Source organism: Alnus glutinosa, chromosome 8, assembly GCF_958979055.1.
Source record: "Alnus glutinosa chromosome 8, dhAlnGlut1.1, whole genome shotgun sequence".
Classification (NCBI taxonomy): domain Eukaryota; kingdom Viridiplantae; phylum Streptophyta; class Magnoliopsida; order Fagales; family Betulaceae; genus Alnus; species Alnus glutinosa.
Window position 1 is genome coordinate 23782813 of NC_084893.1, and position 18166 is coordinate 23800978.

An 18166-nucleotide genomic window follows, 5' to 3' on the forward strand; every position below is an offset into this window, starting at 1 on the left:
ATTTCGTAATTTACTTGTCAACAAAAAAGTATGTAATTTGCGAATCTTGAAGCGGCAAAAGAAATTATCAGAGAATTAATGAATACCACTAGAGCTTTGTTTCAAGCAGTAGTAGCCATACATGTTTTGCGAGTTGCATGAATGCCCTGACAATTCAATGCTATGTTTTAAGCTAATGAAATGCTTCGACAGTTGCAATGTTTGAAGTAAACCAGGTAGCAGAAGATCTCGCCAGCCGGTTCTTCTTCTTTTTTTTTTTTGTCTCTTTTCCTTGGAAAATGAGATCCTCAGGGGCTGCAAAGCTCTTGGAAAAGAACCCTAATTGCAGATTCTAACGTCAGCGCTTGAGTTGCCTCCTAGCCAAAGCAGGGGCTTTCTTAGGAATATAGACCTTGTAGCTCACCTGGAAAACAATATTTAAACAATCATGTATTATAGGTCAGCAGACCGAAATTTATATGTTACTCCCTCTTAGACTAATGCAAAATCTAAGATAGATTGAAATATTCACCTGCACCATCTCACCACCCCGCATCACAGTCATTGTCTTCTGCTCAAACTGTGAGTTGTCTGTAGTTACATCCTGAGGTTTGTTTGAACCATTCTCTGCTAGCTTAGACTTAATGCAAGAAGAAGACTCAGAAGCAGCAGAACCACATGCATCTTTTAAGTCTTCGTTATTATTGCTACTTGGGGCCATAGTTTGAGCAGTTTTTACAGAATGCTTAACTAAAGCACTCTCAGTCATCAACAAATTTGATTGATGAAGTTCATCTGAAGCGGGTGTTTGCTTCAGAGGGATGTGGGTTTTTAATGAATAATGCCTCAATGCTGGTGTAGCCAACTTTGGTCTATTAATTGCAGAACCAACAGCCGAACTAACCCTTTCATTCTGCTTATCATCACAAGCCACCTGATCAGGTGCACAAGCAAGTTCCTGCTTGGTAGAGCCAGATTCGTGGACACCGTCCTTCCTGTCCGGAGTCTTTTCATCATCTGGCAAATAACAGTTGGAATCTCTCCTCAGTGCAGGCACACTGATTTCTTTTAGTTCTTGGGTTGCACCAACCGATTTAGCAATATCTTCATTGGGGAACTTAATTTGAACTAATTCAGCTTTTTCAGTGGTTGGTTGTTTCATGTCACCATCACTCTTATCTTTCTTACTAGCAGGAGCATTTGCATTTGTTTGGAGCCCTCCTCGAAACCTTTTTAGATTTTCCAAAGCCCTTTGTCTTAAAATGGACTCCAAATCATCACCATTCACACTACCAGAGACCCCAGTCTCTTTCCCTTTCACAAAATCATTTGTCCCAACACCACTGCTGCTAGGATTACTCCCAATGTATTGTCCCTCAACAACAAGTTCTTCTCCTTTCTCATTCTCTACCCTCATTTTCTTCTCAGATGCAACATTTGACTGATGATCTAACTCCCTCCTATGTCCCCCATCATTACTATCATTGCTTCTGCAACAAGGATAATCATCATTATCATATACAATCTCTTCTTTGTGCTCATCCTTATTTGACACTCTGCCGTCATTTTCCTCCTCCATAACTGCAATAACCGATCTCAGACGCATCACATTGTTATCTTCACTACTCCGACTGCATGAAGAATAACTCCTCGACCTATATCTTCTATCTTTGGTTCCACTCTTAACCTTGTCCAATTTCCTTTTTTCTTTGTCTTTTCTTTCAGACCTGCCCTTGCGCTTCTCAAACTCGCTCTCATGACTGCTCATGGAACTTACACTAGCTTCTCTCCTGGGCTGCTTCTTCTTACGGTTCTTCCTCCCTACCTCAGAACCATTATTCTTTCTCTTTGAACCAATTCTCTTCTTCCTCACACGAGGAGACTCCGCGCTACTTTCAAGGCTATAAGAGCGCCTCCGAGCCCTCTTCGTACTCTCAGGGCTACAAGAGCACCTTCGGGCCCTCTTCTTACTGCCTTTCACATCTTTTCGAGAACGAGACAGAGCCCTTCTACTTGCATGGTCATCCTCAGAACTAGAACAGGAAACTGACAGGGAACTTCTCGAATCATCACGATGACGAAGCTTCTTGGATTTATCATATTTCCTACTCGTACTCTTATTTCTCTTCCTTGTTCCACCCTAGACCAATGAACAAACATATGTGCACACATATATGCATATAAGTTGGCATTAAACCGCTAGAAAAATTAAGCAACCCAAAAACAAAAATTCCCATTGATTAGGATCTCAAAAAACAAAATCCTAAACTAATTCCATCCATTCAGCTTAACAAAGTTTAAATTATATAATTATTATTTACGGGGATTAGTAAACAAAGAGGCATAAGCTTCAGAACCTGGAATTTACTATTTATCCCCAAAATTTTCTAAGAAACCAAACAAAGGGTTAATCTTTACTGTTCAACAAAAGGAAAGGATAACAGAAAACCCCAGCGGACAGACGTCTATATACGTGTAGAGAGAGAGAGAAGAGGAAGAACCTGAGAGGAATTCTTGGAGCGTTTTTTCTTATAAGAAGAAGATTTTCCCATCTGAGTTACCTGCAAAGAATCAAAATTAGTAAGAAAAAAAGAAATAGGTCAAAGAAGAACCAAAAGTGTTAGAGAGCCTCAGAGGCTGAAAAGAATTGGGATTGAAATAAAAGGATGGGAAATTGCAGAGAATAAAACTGAAGGCAGTGCTGCTCCCTAATCTGTAAATAGACAGAACAGGCCCAACCAATTAACCAAAGCCCTTTGCTATCTAGCTCCACTCTTCAACCCACTATTGAATTTGTGAGCCAAACTTTTTTATACATTTTTACAAAAGCCACCAAAAAAAAATTCCACTCAACCGGTTCCAAGTCAAGAACGCGGGTTTTGGGCCGAGCAGTTGAGACAAAGCTGCAGACTTTGATGGGCTGAGCGACCCAACAGGCTAGCCACTCAAATAACAATGTGAGATGTGGTGCAAAGAATAACTGCTTTGTCATCTCATTCCAATTGTCAGATTTTTCTCGATGATAAATCAAGCAACGACGCAACGTTCTTAACTTGCCAATTTGCATGTAGCAATTCATGACATTTGATAACGGTAGCAGCATGCCAACTACAAGGAATTTGGCGCTATTACTCTATTAAGACCGTACCTCACCAATGAACGACATCTATAAAATGACGTAACTCTCTAGAGGACATGAATTAGACATCATGCCTAACTAAGGTCGTGCCCTATTAAAGACCGACACCTAGCTAAGGTCGTAGGGGGAATAGCACTCTACATAAGAAATGGAAGACAACTATTCCAGGTACAAGTATGCACACACCATACTCTACCACTCTTGTAACTTTTCTTGTGGTTATTACTATGTCACAGAGATTCATTAAACCCATTATTAACCTAAGTATTAGAGGTATTCCTTGCCAACGCCACTAGCAAGTATCCGATTTCATTGTCTCTCTCTTTCTTAGGCGTTCATGTTCTAAAGTTGGCCAAGCGATCAATTGGGTTATCACCAGTGAATTTATTAATCAAGGTATTCTATTTTTTATACCTATTTATTACTTTTTAACTATTATGGGAAAATATAATGTAGTCTCCTTAAATTACTACCACATTTTTCTTTTTTTTCCTCCCAACCTTAAAAAGTGACATCGGGGCCCTTCATACTGCCACCACGTGTCAATTAAATATTTTTGCATTTTTCTCCCAAAATACCCTTAAATATATTAAAAAATAACCATTTTGAAAAGAATAAAAATAATTAATTTAAACAAATTTGAAAAATATAAAAAAGCTTACTTAACTAACAATTGTTTTTAAAATAGCCTCGTAAAGTGACAAGTGTGCTAAAGTAATACATCAAACTACTAAGGTGTGCCAAAAAAGACTATTTTTTATTATATTCTTATAATACCCTTATTCTCTTGAAAATATTTTTTTTTTTTTTAAAAAAAAAAAAAAAAAAAAAAAAAAAAAAAGAAGAAGAAGAAGAAGAAAGGATAAATGCAAAATCAGTTAATGCGGTTTACCTAAATTACAAATTACTTTATATGGTATAAAAAATACATCAAAAGTTCTTAGGATAGGCCAAAATAACAATTTAATTATTGCAGTCAAATTTCGTTAAAATACTTGACGAATTCTGTTAATGTGCCCTATCAGTACCAATAGAATGATGACACATGTAATTCTTAATAAAAAAAATATTAAATATAATAAAATTAAAAATTAAAAACTTAAGGATTAATTTTTTATTAAAAAAGAAAGAGGAAAGGGGGCGGTTGCGCACCACCCCTGGCGCCATCTGGGATGGCTAGCAGGCCACCCCTAAAGCAGGTTGGGGGTGGCCCGCGAGCCACCCCCTCTCCTCATGGGGCTGTGGCAACCACCCCTTTTCCCCTTTCTTTCTTTTTTTTTCTTTTATATATATATATATATATATATATATATATATTATTTTTTTTAGTTTTAAATTTTAAATATTTATTTTTTTTATTAAGAGTGACATATGTCATCATTCTATTAGTGTTGACATGGCATACTAACGGAATCCATTAAAGGTGAGTTTGGGATTGCGATTTCGTAGAGAAAAAGTACGATTTTAAACTAAATCGCAGAAAATGAACCGTTTGGAAACTGTATTTTTCAAAAATTATGATTTGAAAATGCAGAAAAGTGCTTATTCAAATCCTAGGTAATGGTATGCTTTTTTGAAAACGCAGTATATTAAAAGGTTAATCTGCGATTTTACCAAACACTTAACTGCGTTTTTAAAATTCACTTTTTTAAATCGCACTTTTTGAAATCGCAAACTCAAACGGACCCTAAGTCTTTTGACGGAATTTAACTGCAGGGATTAAATTGTTATTTTTGCCTACGCCAAGGACTTTTGAATTATTTTTTATACAGCATAAAATGATTTGTAATTTAGGCAAACTACAAATCATATTTATATTAATCCACGCATTTGGGTTTTTTCCTCCTTTTTTTTTTTTTTTTTTCTTTTCTTTCTTTTGTGTTTAAAAAATAGCTTAGTTTATTTTTTTTGTTTTTGTTTTTAAAAGAAGGTATTACAGGAATATAATAGTAATAGATAAATAAAAAAAAATGTAGCCCTTTTACGCACATTGGTAGTTTGATGTATCACTTTAGCACACTTGTCACTTCATTGGGCTATTTTAAAAACGATTGCTAGTTGGGAGGCTTTTTAATATTTTTCCCTTAAAAAAAAAAACCGAACAAACAAACCTAGAAATACCAAAAAGGGGTGGTCCTGTCCTTTTATATTAGCCCCCTTAATTTTTATTTTTATTTTTTTCCTTTTTTCAAATGGCTTTTTTTTTTTAATAAGTTAAAGGATATTTTGCGGAAAAAAATACAAAAGTGTCTAATTTGACACATGATGGTAATATGAGGCCCCGATGTACTTTTAAATGTTTGGAGGCGTAATTGAAAATATGGTAGTAGTTAGGGGCTGAAAGTATATTTTCTCCCAACTTTTATTTAAAACTATAAATTTTATCAAAAAAAATAAATACAAGTATTGAGATACCAACGGTTCTACTAACCATGGTTGAACTTACAATACCAAAAATCTATAATAAAAATAAAAATAAATAAATAAAAAACTAAACAAACAAAATCGAAAAGATAGTCTTTTTATTTGAAGTTTTTAAATTAATTTTTTGTTTTGTTTTTAAGAAAATATGGGTATTTTAGAAAAAATGACCAAAAAAATAAAAATGATATTTTTGACGTAAAATGATAATTTGATGTATCAAACTGTTATGTTGATCACTTTGTAGGATTTTATTGAAAATAACCAATGGCCGATAGTTGATGAGACCTTTTTATATCTATCCCTTTAATATTCATAATTATTTTTTGGACAAGCACATATTTTAGTCTTTGAAAAATACATAACTTTCTAATTTGATCTTTGGAGTTCAGAAAAGTCTCCAGATCATTTTTTTTTTTTAAAAAAAAAAAATGCAGCAAAACAAATAAACAAAATTATTGTAAGTGTAACTTAATCTAAAAGGAAGAAATATATTCCTCCAAGGATCGCAACACTTACATAATTTAAACATTATTTAATTACATACACAAGCAGTAAATCTCTTCTCCCTTGTCTAGGTGTCTATTACGCTCTTTATTAAAGAAATGAAGGTTGGATTCTAAACGTCTTCAGCATCACTCATCATGCTGGGGCGGGTATCGATATAGAATTCAGTAGAAAAGTCAATTTCATCAACAATCCTCCCTCTGTTGATGGACATGCACAGGATACTCAACGTGTAAACACAATTGTCCAACAAGAAAGATAGAGAAGATGACACCTTTCAAGAAAAATAAAGGAAAGAGAGAGAATTCGAGGAGGACTATTACCTTTCAAGAACAAACTTCCCTTCTTTATACTTCTGGGTCCTCTCATGTGCAGCCTCCTGGGTGCCATAAACACAATCTGATGTTAGCAAAAGTTGGCAGCCTCTCATTCATCCCGGGTCATTTAAGAAAGAGTCATGATATTTAAGTAGATTGTTATACGACTGCCATACAACTAGGAAGACGTGGTAGTGAAAATCGGCCTTTGAATCAGTAAGAGCTTGTAAAAAAGAAATATCAATGGCTGATTTTCACCGTCATGTCATTTCAATCGTCCGACAGTCTACTAAATAGCTTTTCTCTTTATGAAATATATGTTTATAGATGTGTGCCACATAGAGAACAGGAGAGAGACAGAATACATATTTCCAGCCAACAATCTGTCCACAACAGCAACAAAAAATATCTGCGACCGAATGCAATCCAGAAAGCATCATCCTCTCCTCTAATGCTCCAACTACGAGGTTCACCCTGGATCAATAACTTGAGACAAATAAGTAAACTGAAGTATTAATCTATACTTGGGAATGTTCTTTTGTTTTAATGTTCTCTAGAAAAAATGACAGAAATGTGGTAACAAAATTTCTTACATCATAGATCGAGTACTAAATGAAAGGTACTATCTTTGATCATATTGTCCTCTTCTAAAATAAGAAAATCCGATAAACATTCTCGTGCGAAGATAACGTCTCCATGAAACATTATTTTATCAAGTTGAAATAAAAATGGTTTCCCTAGTACTAAAAATTAGTCCAATTAAGTACAACCTTAATGCAAGAAAAATCATTTTTGGATCGGATAAGATCAGAGAAGTAATTTAGTGGAAGCCACATCCTTATATAGTGTGGAGCCATTCTCCTATTCCATCATGCTGTGCCCATTGTGGAGTCATTATAAATCTGACTTCATTTTGATTTTGGCTTGCCTCTCCCATTAAAAATAAGAAAAGACATTGCACAGGTTTGTCAAGAGTATCATAATTATATAAGGGGGATATATGTGGGGAGTAACAGAAACAAGATTTAATTTTTTAACCTCTCTATCTAAAAACATAAATTAGGTGGAACCTCTAGCACCACATTTGTTAATAGAGACGTGTCAATAAAAGAAATAGAGCCTCACCTTCTGTTACTTCCCTGAGAGAAACTTGGCTATAAATGTTTATTTTCCAAAAGAAATGAAAAAGTATCAATCATGTCATGTTTTAAAAATAAAATATCATTTTCCTTAGTAGGTTATGCATGTACAAAATGGGTATTGAAACTCTAATATTTTACAAATAAAACATTATTCACATCATTACGTTTATGAATACATACATACAAGTTTCCTTGATCCGTTGTGTCTAACAAATGAAGTCCAAAAAATTGGTGCTCAGAAAAAGAAAAAATTGATAGCAGAGAATATGCAGATGATGGCTAATGCATGCTAACTCGGAGGATAAGAGCATCAATATGGAGCCACTTCCCACAAACTTAAAACCAAGAATACAAAGTACTGCTCAAACAATGTGAGTTACATAAGAACAGGTTTCTATTTTCAAGGCCCGGTCATCGATCCCACAGACTGACTGTAATAAGAGAACAGTCTATCGTATCAGTTAGATACTTTTTTTTTATAGATGTATCAGTTAGATACTAAATTGGCTTCAATAAGTGCCAAAAATCTTTGTTGAAATGATGACATATATGGAAGGCAAATGTCGAAACTTGATTTTCGAAGTTACTATGTACCATATCATTTAAAGGAGCTCAATTCTATAAAGGAGGAGGAGAATGAATCACATGAGGAAGATCGACTGAAAATGGATATGTTAAAAAGAGGGAAAGAGGCAAAAATCCAATTAAAAAAAAAAGGTGGAATTGTTACACTTATTACATACCTCATACCTGCGTTGAACTGCAAAAAGCATATGGATTAAAACAGCTAGTTGACGAGTCCCATCCCTATCAAGCTTCACTTCCATATTTTCATGTGATGGGGTCATTCAGGTTATCCAATGAACTATATTTATCTTGAAACAATTATTGACACGTACAAGTAATATGTGAGGTTCAGATCAGATTCAAATGTAAGGTAGATGTAACGGGGAATAATATTGCAACATATTTTTTTAACAATTTTTTAAACATTTGTCACATAGCTGCAGTTGTTTGGTGAACCCAAGGTAAGGACTAAAACCTGAGTTTGAAAATTAAGAAAGTTGTTTAGTTCTGTTCAATCATCAAAAAGTCATAAACATCTTGGGATTCTTACAATGCGGCAATCACTGTCATAAAAATAATATATTATTTTTCCCAGTAAGAGAAGCATTCAGACTTAGAGAGAGAGAGAGAGATGTATCTCAAACATCCTTTTGTATTTAGAAGAGGGGTGATTTCAATCTCCATGATGATAATGATAATAATTAGCAACCCCACAGGTATGACAAAGAAGTTCAAAGAACCCTAGTGTTATTAAAAAGATATGCTTCCCACTGAATGATAACAGAAACAATTTTTTATTGCTAACTATTTTAGAAGTCACTGACAGCCAGGATAACATGCTAGTTTCTTCAGGTGGATAAATGATGAAATTCATAAATTGAATAGAAAAACAGTAAGCTTAAATAATAAATCATATGAAATCATATTTCAGTAATCACTAATCCTTGAAAGATGATGGAACTCACGCATTATTGAAGAGGTATGCTTTTCCCCGGCGGCAATGAAAACCCTGACCAAATCACAAGGGAAAAATGAGACCAAAAAGAGTTTAACATCCTGCAAAGCATTCCGGAACAGATAATGCGTGTGTGACATTGAACCAAGAAGAAACAATAATTGAGAAAACACTGATGCAACTGAAAAGGATGAAGTAGATTATAAGTTGTTCCCCTAAAAGACTCAATTGATATTTCCTCTTTTCAACCAGTAATGATTCAATCAAATAGGATCATATAAAGGAATGCAGCCTCAGAACACGCAAAGTATAGGAGATAACAATTCCCAGAAAAGGAGAAATCAAAGCTGAAATAACAAGCCATCCAGAAAAACGTGAGCAAACCTGACTGCCAAAGTTTCTTAAACTGCAGTTTAGCCGCATGTTATAATAAGTTATAAACAATGATAACAACCCAACATTATCTCATTCCTGTAGTGAATAAATACACTAAAAAATTGTCTATCAAGCACTAAGCATCTTCCATTTATAGCAAGAAATTTGTCCTTTTGTTATGAATACTGCTACAAAGAGCCCTAGGAACAAATTTGCTATCTGATTAATGTATTATTCAATACATATTCATTGTAAGCTAGACCTCCATGCTCTAGATAACATTGATAAGGTGAATTGGCAGAACCTAAGAGGACAGGCATTGCCCCCACTAGGTTAGTGCTGTACTGGTGTGCGACCACCTCAATCAACCCTTAGCCCCCTTGAGAATGATATATAAGATTCATATGATAAGAAAGTGACTCCTTAATTAGCCACATAAAAGCAAGCCTCCAAACAAAATAAACCTGACAATCTCATTATCCAATCACAAACACGAATCCATTTCTCATGTTAAATAAATTATTGATTACAATTAAATCACTAATTATTCCAAAAGCTTTAAGTATTCTTTTTAACTAAAACAGGGGTAAAGTATGGAGTCAGGGTACGATATGACGTCTGGTTCTAATATCTTGTTAAATAACTTATTATCTCAAAAGCTTAAGCCGATAGAAAATACTAGACTTAATCATTTAAGCTATTTAGTACCATTCCCACGGATCGTAATCGAAACACCCATAATATATATTGAGGACCCATGATAGAAAAATTGTGATTCTTCACATACTTCCATCAACATAGCTTGAAAAACAATAGCACATAAACTTGATATTATCTCAACATCCAATCACTAGTATATGACTACATCCCACATAATTCCAGGATCAATTCACAAGCAACAGAGACCACTCCCATGCCTTAAGATTCTCAATTGCCAGAAATTAGCAATAAAAAAAAAGTTCTTTGTTAAAAAGGCGAAATTGAAAAGGAAGAGAAAGGGAATAAAAGTACCCGAGAGACAAGATCGTCAGCGAGAGCCAAGTGGGTCTTGCAGAACTTGCATCTGTAGGACCTTCCCTCCAACTCCACCACAAATACCCTTCCCATCTCTGCCTCCTTCTTCTTCTTCCTTACTTTTTACTTGTTACCCACCTCTGCAAATTGCAAAACCAATAAAAAATTTTGTAGAGAGAGAGAGAAAGAGATAAGGAGAATGGATTAGCTCCAGAGTGTTTATATGCAGTGCCACATGCCTTGGCTTGGAATAACAGCTTCCCAACGCCAAACGTGCACAACAATGCATGTCTGTTCCTCACCTCACGTGCTGTGTGTTTTCCGGAATTGACAAAGTAACACTGAATTTCTTTCAAAAAAAAAAAAAAAATGTAACACTGAATTTCTTTCCTGTTTTGAATTAGACAATAATCACACTTAATTTGAAAAAGAATAAATTTTTATAATTATCATCATGTAAAATTACAAAAATTATGGATCTATAAGTAGTAATCATTGTACTAAACATCAAGGGTCGAATCGAATAACACTCACGTTAGAAGAAAAAAAAAAAAAAGAAGTCATTGTGCTTTGTATTTTAATGTGTAAATAATAAGTTTTTTTATTTTTTTTTAACGAAAGATATGAATATTTTATTGATCAAAGATTACGAGCATAGAACTCTTACATCACAAAGTATAAAGTTCAGCAAAATCATAGTTACATACTATGAAGTTACATAGTCATAAATACAAACAAAATTCTTATAATAAAGTGTTATCTATGACTTTCATATTCCGCTAACCCGTATACAAAAATAGTTAAAGAGCATATCTGTTCCGAGCATACTAGATCTAAGACAAAGGTAGCCAAATATCTTAGAAAAAATTTATTTAAACCGGCCGTGAGAGATAACCCCTCACACCTGACTAACCTTCATCTCATAAATCGTCCATTATGGCATATCTAAAAAGAATAAAATTTTTATTCAAAGCAAAAACACAACCAGCAAACAGCAATAGCAGCTAGGGAGGAGATAAACGAAAAAACCGTAGTTTTTAGGGTAAGGAGGGTGAATGGTATGTATGTTATATTTCTTAATTTAAGGAAAGTTAATATTTAATTCGAAACAAGGAAAAAAAAAAAAAAAAAAAAAAAAAAAACTATGATATTATAAGTTGAAAAATGCTACTAGTACTACAAGATCATTTTATAAACTGATGGAGTAATTTATAAATAAAAGAAATTGATAAGCCAAACATTTTGCTTAATTATTTTACTACTTATAGACTGCCCCCATCAACTTGTAAATGACTTTATAGTAAAAATTGTAATATAGCAAAACCTCCAAAGATTAGTATAATTTTTCCTTTCATTCCTCGTTCCAATCAGTATCAATTAAGTTGGACCCAAGTCTTGCGAGCCGAAATGCATAGCAAGCCCAGCGGATAAAGCCTGGTGAAATAAAATTACAATTGAATAAAATTTTCTTTTAAACTGACATGTATTCTTAATTGAGAAAATTGCACCGTTGGTCCCTGTGATATGTCATAATTATTTTTCATTCTCTATGGTTTAAAAAGTTCATGAGAGATCCCTGTGGTATGTAATTATTACAAATCGATCATTGGCGTCAAATTCTGTTAAAATTTTTAACATATTCCGTCAAATGCCACGTCAGCGACACGTATCGTCATCTTATTGGTGACATATGGCGCTGACATGTCCAATCTTAATAAAAAAATAAAAATTTATTAAAAAATAAATAAAAATACTTATTTTTAAAAAAAAAAAATTAAAATTCAAAAACAAAAAAAAATAAAATGGGAAACCCCCTTTCCCATTTTTGTTTTTTTTTTTTTTTAATTTTAATTTTTTAAAAAAAATAAGTATTTTTATTTATTTATTAATAAATTTTTATTTTTTTTATTAAGATGAACACGTGTCGCTGACGTGTACGGCTAACAAATTCCGTCAAAATTGTGAACGAAAAATCGACTCAGGGAGTAAAACGTAATTATTGCATACCACAAGGATCCCTCATGAACTTTTTAAATCATACGGAGTGAAAAATAATTATAATATACCACAGGGACCAACGGTGCAATCTTCCCTTCTTAATTAATTAATGTGATTTTACATGTATTTTTAAAATGTACCTAAAAACCATATGACTTTTTGTAGACGAACTTGAAATAATTTTTTCCAACCCCATTTGAAAAAAATATATATAAAAAATCTCGTCCATTTACGATTCAAATTGGGCTAGGATTTGAAATTTTCAACCCCAATATTGTGGGCGTCAATTAATTGTCGAATCTTTCTGCTTCAACAAGTGTGGAGTTTGCTTCAGCCATAATAGTCATAAGAGTCCTGCTTCCAGAGAAACCAGACAAATATATGGGCTGCCAGCAGAACGGGGAACCATAAAAAGGCAACAATTGTTGGGAGTCAACTATCAAAAATTTTAGCATACTTTGGGGTTCATGCTCATTTAGATATTCCCCACTTTTTTCTTTCCGATCTAAAATGTTTTATGTCATAAGATATTTTTAACGCATTTGGCTATTATAAAAAAAATTACAAACAGTAAAAACCCATCATAGACGAGATTCTGTCCGATGCCGACAGGATTCCGGCCCCTTTTACCAAATTCCTGCAATTGTTGCCTGACTTCAACTAGTTTCGTTGGAAGCTTGCCGAATTGGCCAATTTGGGCGGAATTGACGCCCGATTCTGACGCAAATTGCGAGATTCTAGCACTAGTTGGATTCCGGAATCTGGGTTGCCGGATTCCAACGATGGTCATCAGAATCCGACCAGTGCTGGCGGATTCCGATAATCGGATACCAAAATTTTGAGACCTTCGGCCATAGATCTAACTACCAACAAATTCTAATGCTCGGCAATGGTGGATTCTCACTAACGTGCGTGCAAAAATAAAAAGTTTAAATTCAAAAAACGATTTACGGTAAATCATTTTCCAAAAATTATAAAGTCTTTTACGGTCAAACTGAAAATGATTTCCGTTTATCACAATTTTCGATTGCACTAAATATCAAAAAATGCAGAAAATATTTTACGCCAAAACAAGCAAAGCATTATTTGAAAAATATTTGTGAAGTTCGAGCGAAGTCTTTGAAAAAAAAAAAAAAAAAAAAACCAAGTACAAATACAAGGTCTAAATTAAGCTCAAATCGAACTCGAGCTCAAATACAAATCGAGTCAGAACATGCTAAGCTCGGTTCTACTTGATTATATTACAACCTTGTAAGTGTGAACGCCTAAATGAATCTTTATCTATTATTACTGAATTACCCTTGTTTGGAAAGGAATGAATGGACATAATTGATATCGGTGCATTCAAAGGAGGGACATACACCGGACCGGAATACCACCCAACAACGACCCTTTGTCACTATCTCCACTTGTGAGGCCGTAATCTGTAAAGTGTAAACACAACCGAATTGGTCGTCATTCGTCAAACAGTCACACCCTTTAATGTGTCGATTGATGGGTCTCACAACAGAACAATCCCAACCCGACCAACCGTTTCTTTGAATCCACACCAAATGAACTGAGTACAAATTAATAACAACATTTCTAACCTCACAAAATTGAACCAACCTTTGGATCCAAGCAAACCCAATTTTTGATTGAACATGGCTAAAATCAAGCCATTTTAAGTGGTGATTGAGAACCACCCATTTTCTTTCTCAATTATTGCCCGTATACCTTTGAGTTGACCCGGCTAGACCCGCCTAGTTTCTAGTAGGTACATATGAACTGAGTAAGTCCCGTTCATATTCAAAGTTTGTGCATAGTGTGAATGAAGTTCAAATTGATGATTTTTTAAAATAAATAAATAAATTATTTTAAATAATGTACATCGTTAAATATATTAACTTTTAAATTTTGATCATGAAATACGTACTTTTTATTTCATTTAAAATAAGGAGGATCCTTATCCTTGAAATCTGTAAAATAATCTATTTAAATTGTTAATAATTTATGCAGCTAATGTGAGATATCTCATTTAAGATATATCTATCCAAAAAGATTTTGAACTATCCAATCATTTTAAGAGTGGGCAGATTACCTGTATACCACCCACTGAACTGTCCCCAGCCCAATGCCGACAATCGACGGCCAGTAGGCGGGATGGAAAATTTGTTTTGCCGTTGATTCGATTCGATAAACAATAAAAAACAATTGTTAACAAAACGATGTCATTTTATTCGATGTAAAACAACTTCGTTTTGAACCTAATATATCGGTCACTTATTTTAACAAATAGGTTTTAGATAGGGTTGGCAATTTTTGACACGACCCGTGAACCCGGCACGAACACGACACGAAAAACCCGAGTTTGGGTTTGTTATAATCGGGTTCGGGTCATAATCGGGTTGACCCGATTATGACCCGATTATAATCGTGTTTGGCCCGCCAACCCGATTATAACCCGATTACGCGGGTTGACCCGCTGACACGATTACCCGCCAACACAATTATAACCCGATTACGCGGGTTGACCTGCCAACACGATTATAACCCGATAAAAAATTAAAAAAAAAAAAAAAAAAAAAAAAAATTGAAAGTAAAAAACTAAAATTGAAGGTTGAAACATATGAAAACAGTGAAATTATGCCGTGTCGGGTCGGGTAAACGGGTGACATGTTTATTAGTCGTGTTTGTCGGGTCATGTTCGGGTTACCCGATTATTAATCGGGTCGCGTGTCACAACCCCGATTAATAATCGGGTCAGGTTCGTGTCAGACCCGTTAATGTAATCGGGTCAGTCGGGTTGACACGAACCCGACCCGTGAACCCGAATTGACAACCCTAGTTTTAGATAAGGAGGAGGGAGGCTCATTTTAAGGCTATGGAAGTTTTTTTGTCTTCTCCCTGGTTTAGATCCAGTGGAGCTTTTGTTCTCCTAGTCATTTTAGGGGTATGGAGCTTTGTGTGTGTGTGTGTGTGTGCTTTTTTTTTTTTCTTTTTTCTTTTTTTTTTTTCTCTTATTTGGTTTCTTCAGGCAGGAAGGCTAACATGAGATGTCCCGTAAGGAAGCGGCATCTCCGTCCCGTGTCACCAGTGAAAGCTTGGCTGAGCTATCCTCTTCAACATCTATTTTTTAAGCCAGATCTATGTATTTCTGCCGATTTCTACAAGACACGCGCCCTTTAGTAGCGTTCCCCGTCTTCCTCCAGTCTTGCCGCCTCAAGCCAAAGCCGCGTTGGACTTCAGTGCTCGACGCGTGGCTAGCACGCGCCAGGGAGCTTCTCTCCTTGGGCCGCGTGTGAGGGCTATGCTCCGTCTTTCAGGTCGTGACCGGTGGTGTCCAGGGATTTCTAGTGGCAGCCTTGCTGCAGGGGGTTTCCCGGGGATGACACGTATTCTACATGTGCCATCTCTGGCTAGACAGTTTTCTCTCGATGTCGGCTTTGTGTTGGGTGCTTTTTAGATTTTTTTTTTTAGAGTAGTTTTTGAAAGTTCGTTTGTTAAATTTGTAGATATTACAAGATTTTTTATGGCTTATTAGCTAGATCAGCCATTTTTTTTCTTTGTTAGGAGTGCTTTACTGTTAAAGAGTGGTTTAAACGGTTATCCCCTTAATATTTGTTTATTTGTAGATAGTACCTAAGTCAAATTTTTTTGCTTAGTGTGTAGGGTGTCGTTGTATTTCTATTAACTGTTTTTGCCTTCTGGCATCTTCAAATTAATGTATGGTTGCTCCAATTACTTTGTTAAAAAAAAAAAATTAAAAATTAAAAAGGTCTTATATAAGGTCTTTTTTTTTTTTTTTTTTTCTTTTTTTCTTATAGATTATGTAAGGTCTTTCTTATTATCTACTTAAATCCCTAAGAATTTCGGATAAATAATTGCTATGCATCTTTGTCCGAAAATTTACCACATAACTAGAATATAAAATCTCCCAACAGCTAAACAGGGCAGATTCAAAGAGCGGTGGGTACCGGATACCCTGACAGCCCAACAGAACTGCGGCTTTAAAGTCTGTCATAGAGCAGCCGCCCAAACCCTAACAACCCCTATTTTTTTATTTTTATATTAGTATTGAATCAATTTCTTTTGGCGGTTGCTTTCCTAGCCTCTCCTTCCTAGACCCCACACGTGGCGCGCAGCCGCGCACTCACGCACGCTAGCCCCACCTCACCCACGGGTCCCGCAATCACGTCACACTCCCCTAAGCAAAACCCAGCCGACGCGCCGAGATAACTGTTTGTCATGTTCAAACATATCCATCTCTCACCACCACACCCCCCCCCGTCAAATCCGTACAGTCCTCCACGTGAAGTTTTCCACGTCGCGAGGCTTTATTGGGTGGGGGTCGATTTCATAGTGCAACTGCATGAGGGGGTAAGCAGATCTCGGTTCACGAATCTCAGACAGTAAGACGACCGGGGCCCACCAAAAGCGGCCGCCGCTCCTCCATCCACCAACGAGGCTGTTTTCACACGTGGAGCATTGCTGTCTCTCGAAACAAATTAAAGATAAAAATTTAATAATTTAATAAAAAAAACGCAAGAAAATCAAAACTACAAAGAAAGAGAGAATTGGTCTCAGCTTTTTCAACATCAGCCCAACTGTACGTGTTTGAGTCTTCCCGCTTTTCCCTACTTTTTTTCTCATCTTTTTTTTCCAATTTTTATAGACATTATTTTCAAGAAAAATCTAAGATACGAATCATGATTTTAAGAATAATTAACTTAAAAGCAAGATTTATAGCAATTCTTTACTTTAAAAGGTCTTGCCGGCGGCCTGCCGTGTGGAAATTAAACTATTTCTAATTATGCGGGTTATCTATAAATAATTACCTGGTTAGAGCAATCATTTTTTTTAATGATTTTTTAATTTGTTTAGGTAGACACTTTCTTGTAATACAGTAACTACAATTAGTCTTCTTGCCATGAAGATTGGGTGGTCACAGATCATCCATTCAGCTGACGCTGATTAATATTTATTTATAAGAAAAACCAATCAATCACAAGTTACATCTATAGCTCTCTATCATTTCTCTTAGAATTATCAAGGCTATTTACACCTAATCCATGCTACTTACACGCTTAACGCGTAGAGTTTGACTCCGTTATTGTACCTGGTTGTAATCTGGTGCGGTTAGTTACGAGTTTCACGTTGCTATTATCCAAATCATTAATTTAAAGTAATTTATATTCTTATTTAATCTTTATTAGGAATTTAATTCAACCCTAACAATTCTTTTCACGTTGCGTGATACTTTAATCTAAACCACCATTACTTGTTGGTGTTATCACCTGAATACGTGATTCACATCGCATTGTTAAAACCAAACAACAACAAAAAAATAAATAAAAAATAAAAGGGAAAAACCATAATTATCGGTCGGTGGAGGTCCACGTGACGACACCTAGAATCCCGACATGTACCTCGTCAACACGGAATTAATCCTGGTGGGCCCGCCCCGCGTCTGATTGGGTCTCTTTTAATTAAAATCACCAGCGGTTTTCGCCGTCGGTGCCGCCTCTAAATAATAAAGCGGAAACAAAAAACCACTTCTATCGCAACCCAGTGACCGAGTCGTCGGGGGACCCATATCTCTCACTCTCAGCCGTTGGATTTGACAGGTGACCCTCTCGAGATCGGCGCCCAGAAAGACAAACATGTACGCGAATCACGAGGTGGGGTGGTGGGAAGGCTCTGGCCGATCCGCATAGTCAAAGACAGAGAGGGAGCCCCATGCCTTTCTCATCATGATGCCGCGCCGTGTGTT

The 18166-nt window shown here is 35.6% G+C and overlaps 2 protein-coding genes across 2 annotated transcripts; both read right to left on the reverse strand.

Annotated features, from left to right (window-relative positions):
* Window positions 1-33: 33 nt before the first annotated feature.
* On the reverse strand, window positions 34-2658 carry LOC133874603 (DEAD-box ATP-dependent RNA helicase 42). Its single transcript, XM_062312464.1, has 3 exons — window positions 2481-2658; window positions 512-2119; window positions 34-403 (listed from the first exon to the last, which is right to left on the reverse strand). The coding sequence occupies exons 1-3, from the start codon at window positions 2529-2531 to the stop codon at window positions 338-340; spliced, it is 1725 nt and encodes a 574-aa protein (XP_062168448.1). The 5' UTR covers window positions 2532-2658; the 3' UTR covers window positions 34-337.
* A 3352-nt stretch (window positions 2659-6010) lies between these two features.
* LOC133874605 (protein yippee-like At5g53940) lies at window positions 6011-10638 on the reverse strand. The gene is made up of 5 exons (XM_062312466.1): window positions 10414-10638; window positions 9038-9081; window positions 6729-6837; window positions 6370-6425; window positions 6011-6246 (listed from the first exon to the last, which is right to left on the reverse strand). Exons 1-5 carry the CDS (start codon window positions 10507-10509, stop codon window positions 6159-6161), a joined length of 393 nt encoding a protein of 130 aa, XP_062168450.1. The 5' UTR covers window positions 10510-10638; the 3' UTR covers window positions 6011-6158.
* Window positions 10639-18166: the final 7528 nt, after the last annotated feature.

What these genes read in the sequence shown, in the direction of transcription:
- LOC133874603 (XM_062312464.1), bottom strand. Translation starts at nt 2,531, where the DNA reads ATGGGAAAATCTTCTTCTTATAAGAAAAAACGCTCCAAGAATTCCTCT. An exon ending in GCTCCAAGAATTCCTCTCAG is followed by an intron (nt 2,120 to 2,480) that starts GTTCTTCCTCTT and finishes TCATTGGTCTAG; the next exon opens with GGTGGAACAAGGAAGAGAAA. An exon ending in GGGGTGGTGAGATGGTGCAG is followed by an intron (nt 404 to 511) that starts GTGAATATTTCA and finishes ATTGTTTTCCAG; the next exon opens with GTGAGCTACAAGGTCTATAT.
- LOC133874605 (XM_062312466.1), bottom strand. Translation starts at nt 10,509, where the DNA reads ATGGGAAGGGTATTTGTGGTGGAGTTGGAGGGAAGGTCCTACAGATGC. An exon ending in CTGACGATCTTGTCTCTCGG is followed by an intron (nt 9,082 to 10,413) that starts GTACTTTTATTC and finishes TGATTTGGTCAG; the next exon opens with GGTTTTCATTGCCGCCGGGG. An exon ending in GCATACCTCTTCAATAATGC is followed by an intron (nt 6,838 to 9,037) that starts GTGAGTTCCATC and finishes TTATTGATCCAG; the next exon opens with GGTGAACCTCGTAGTTGGAG.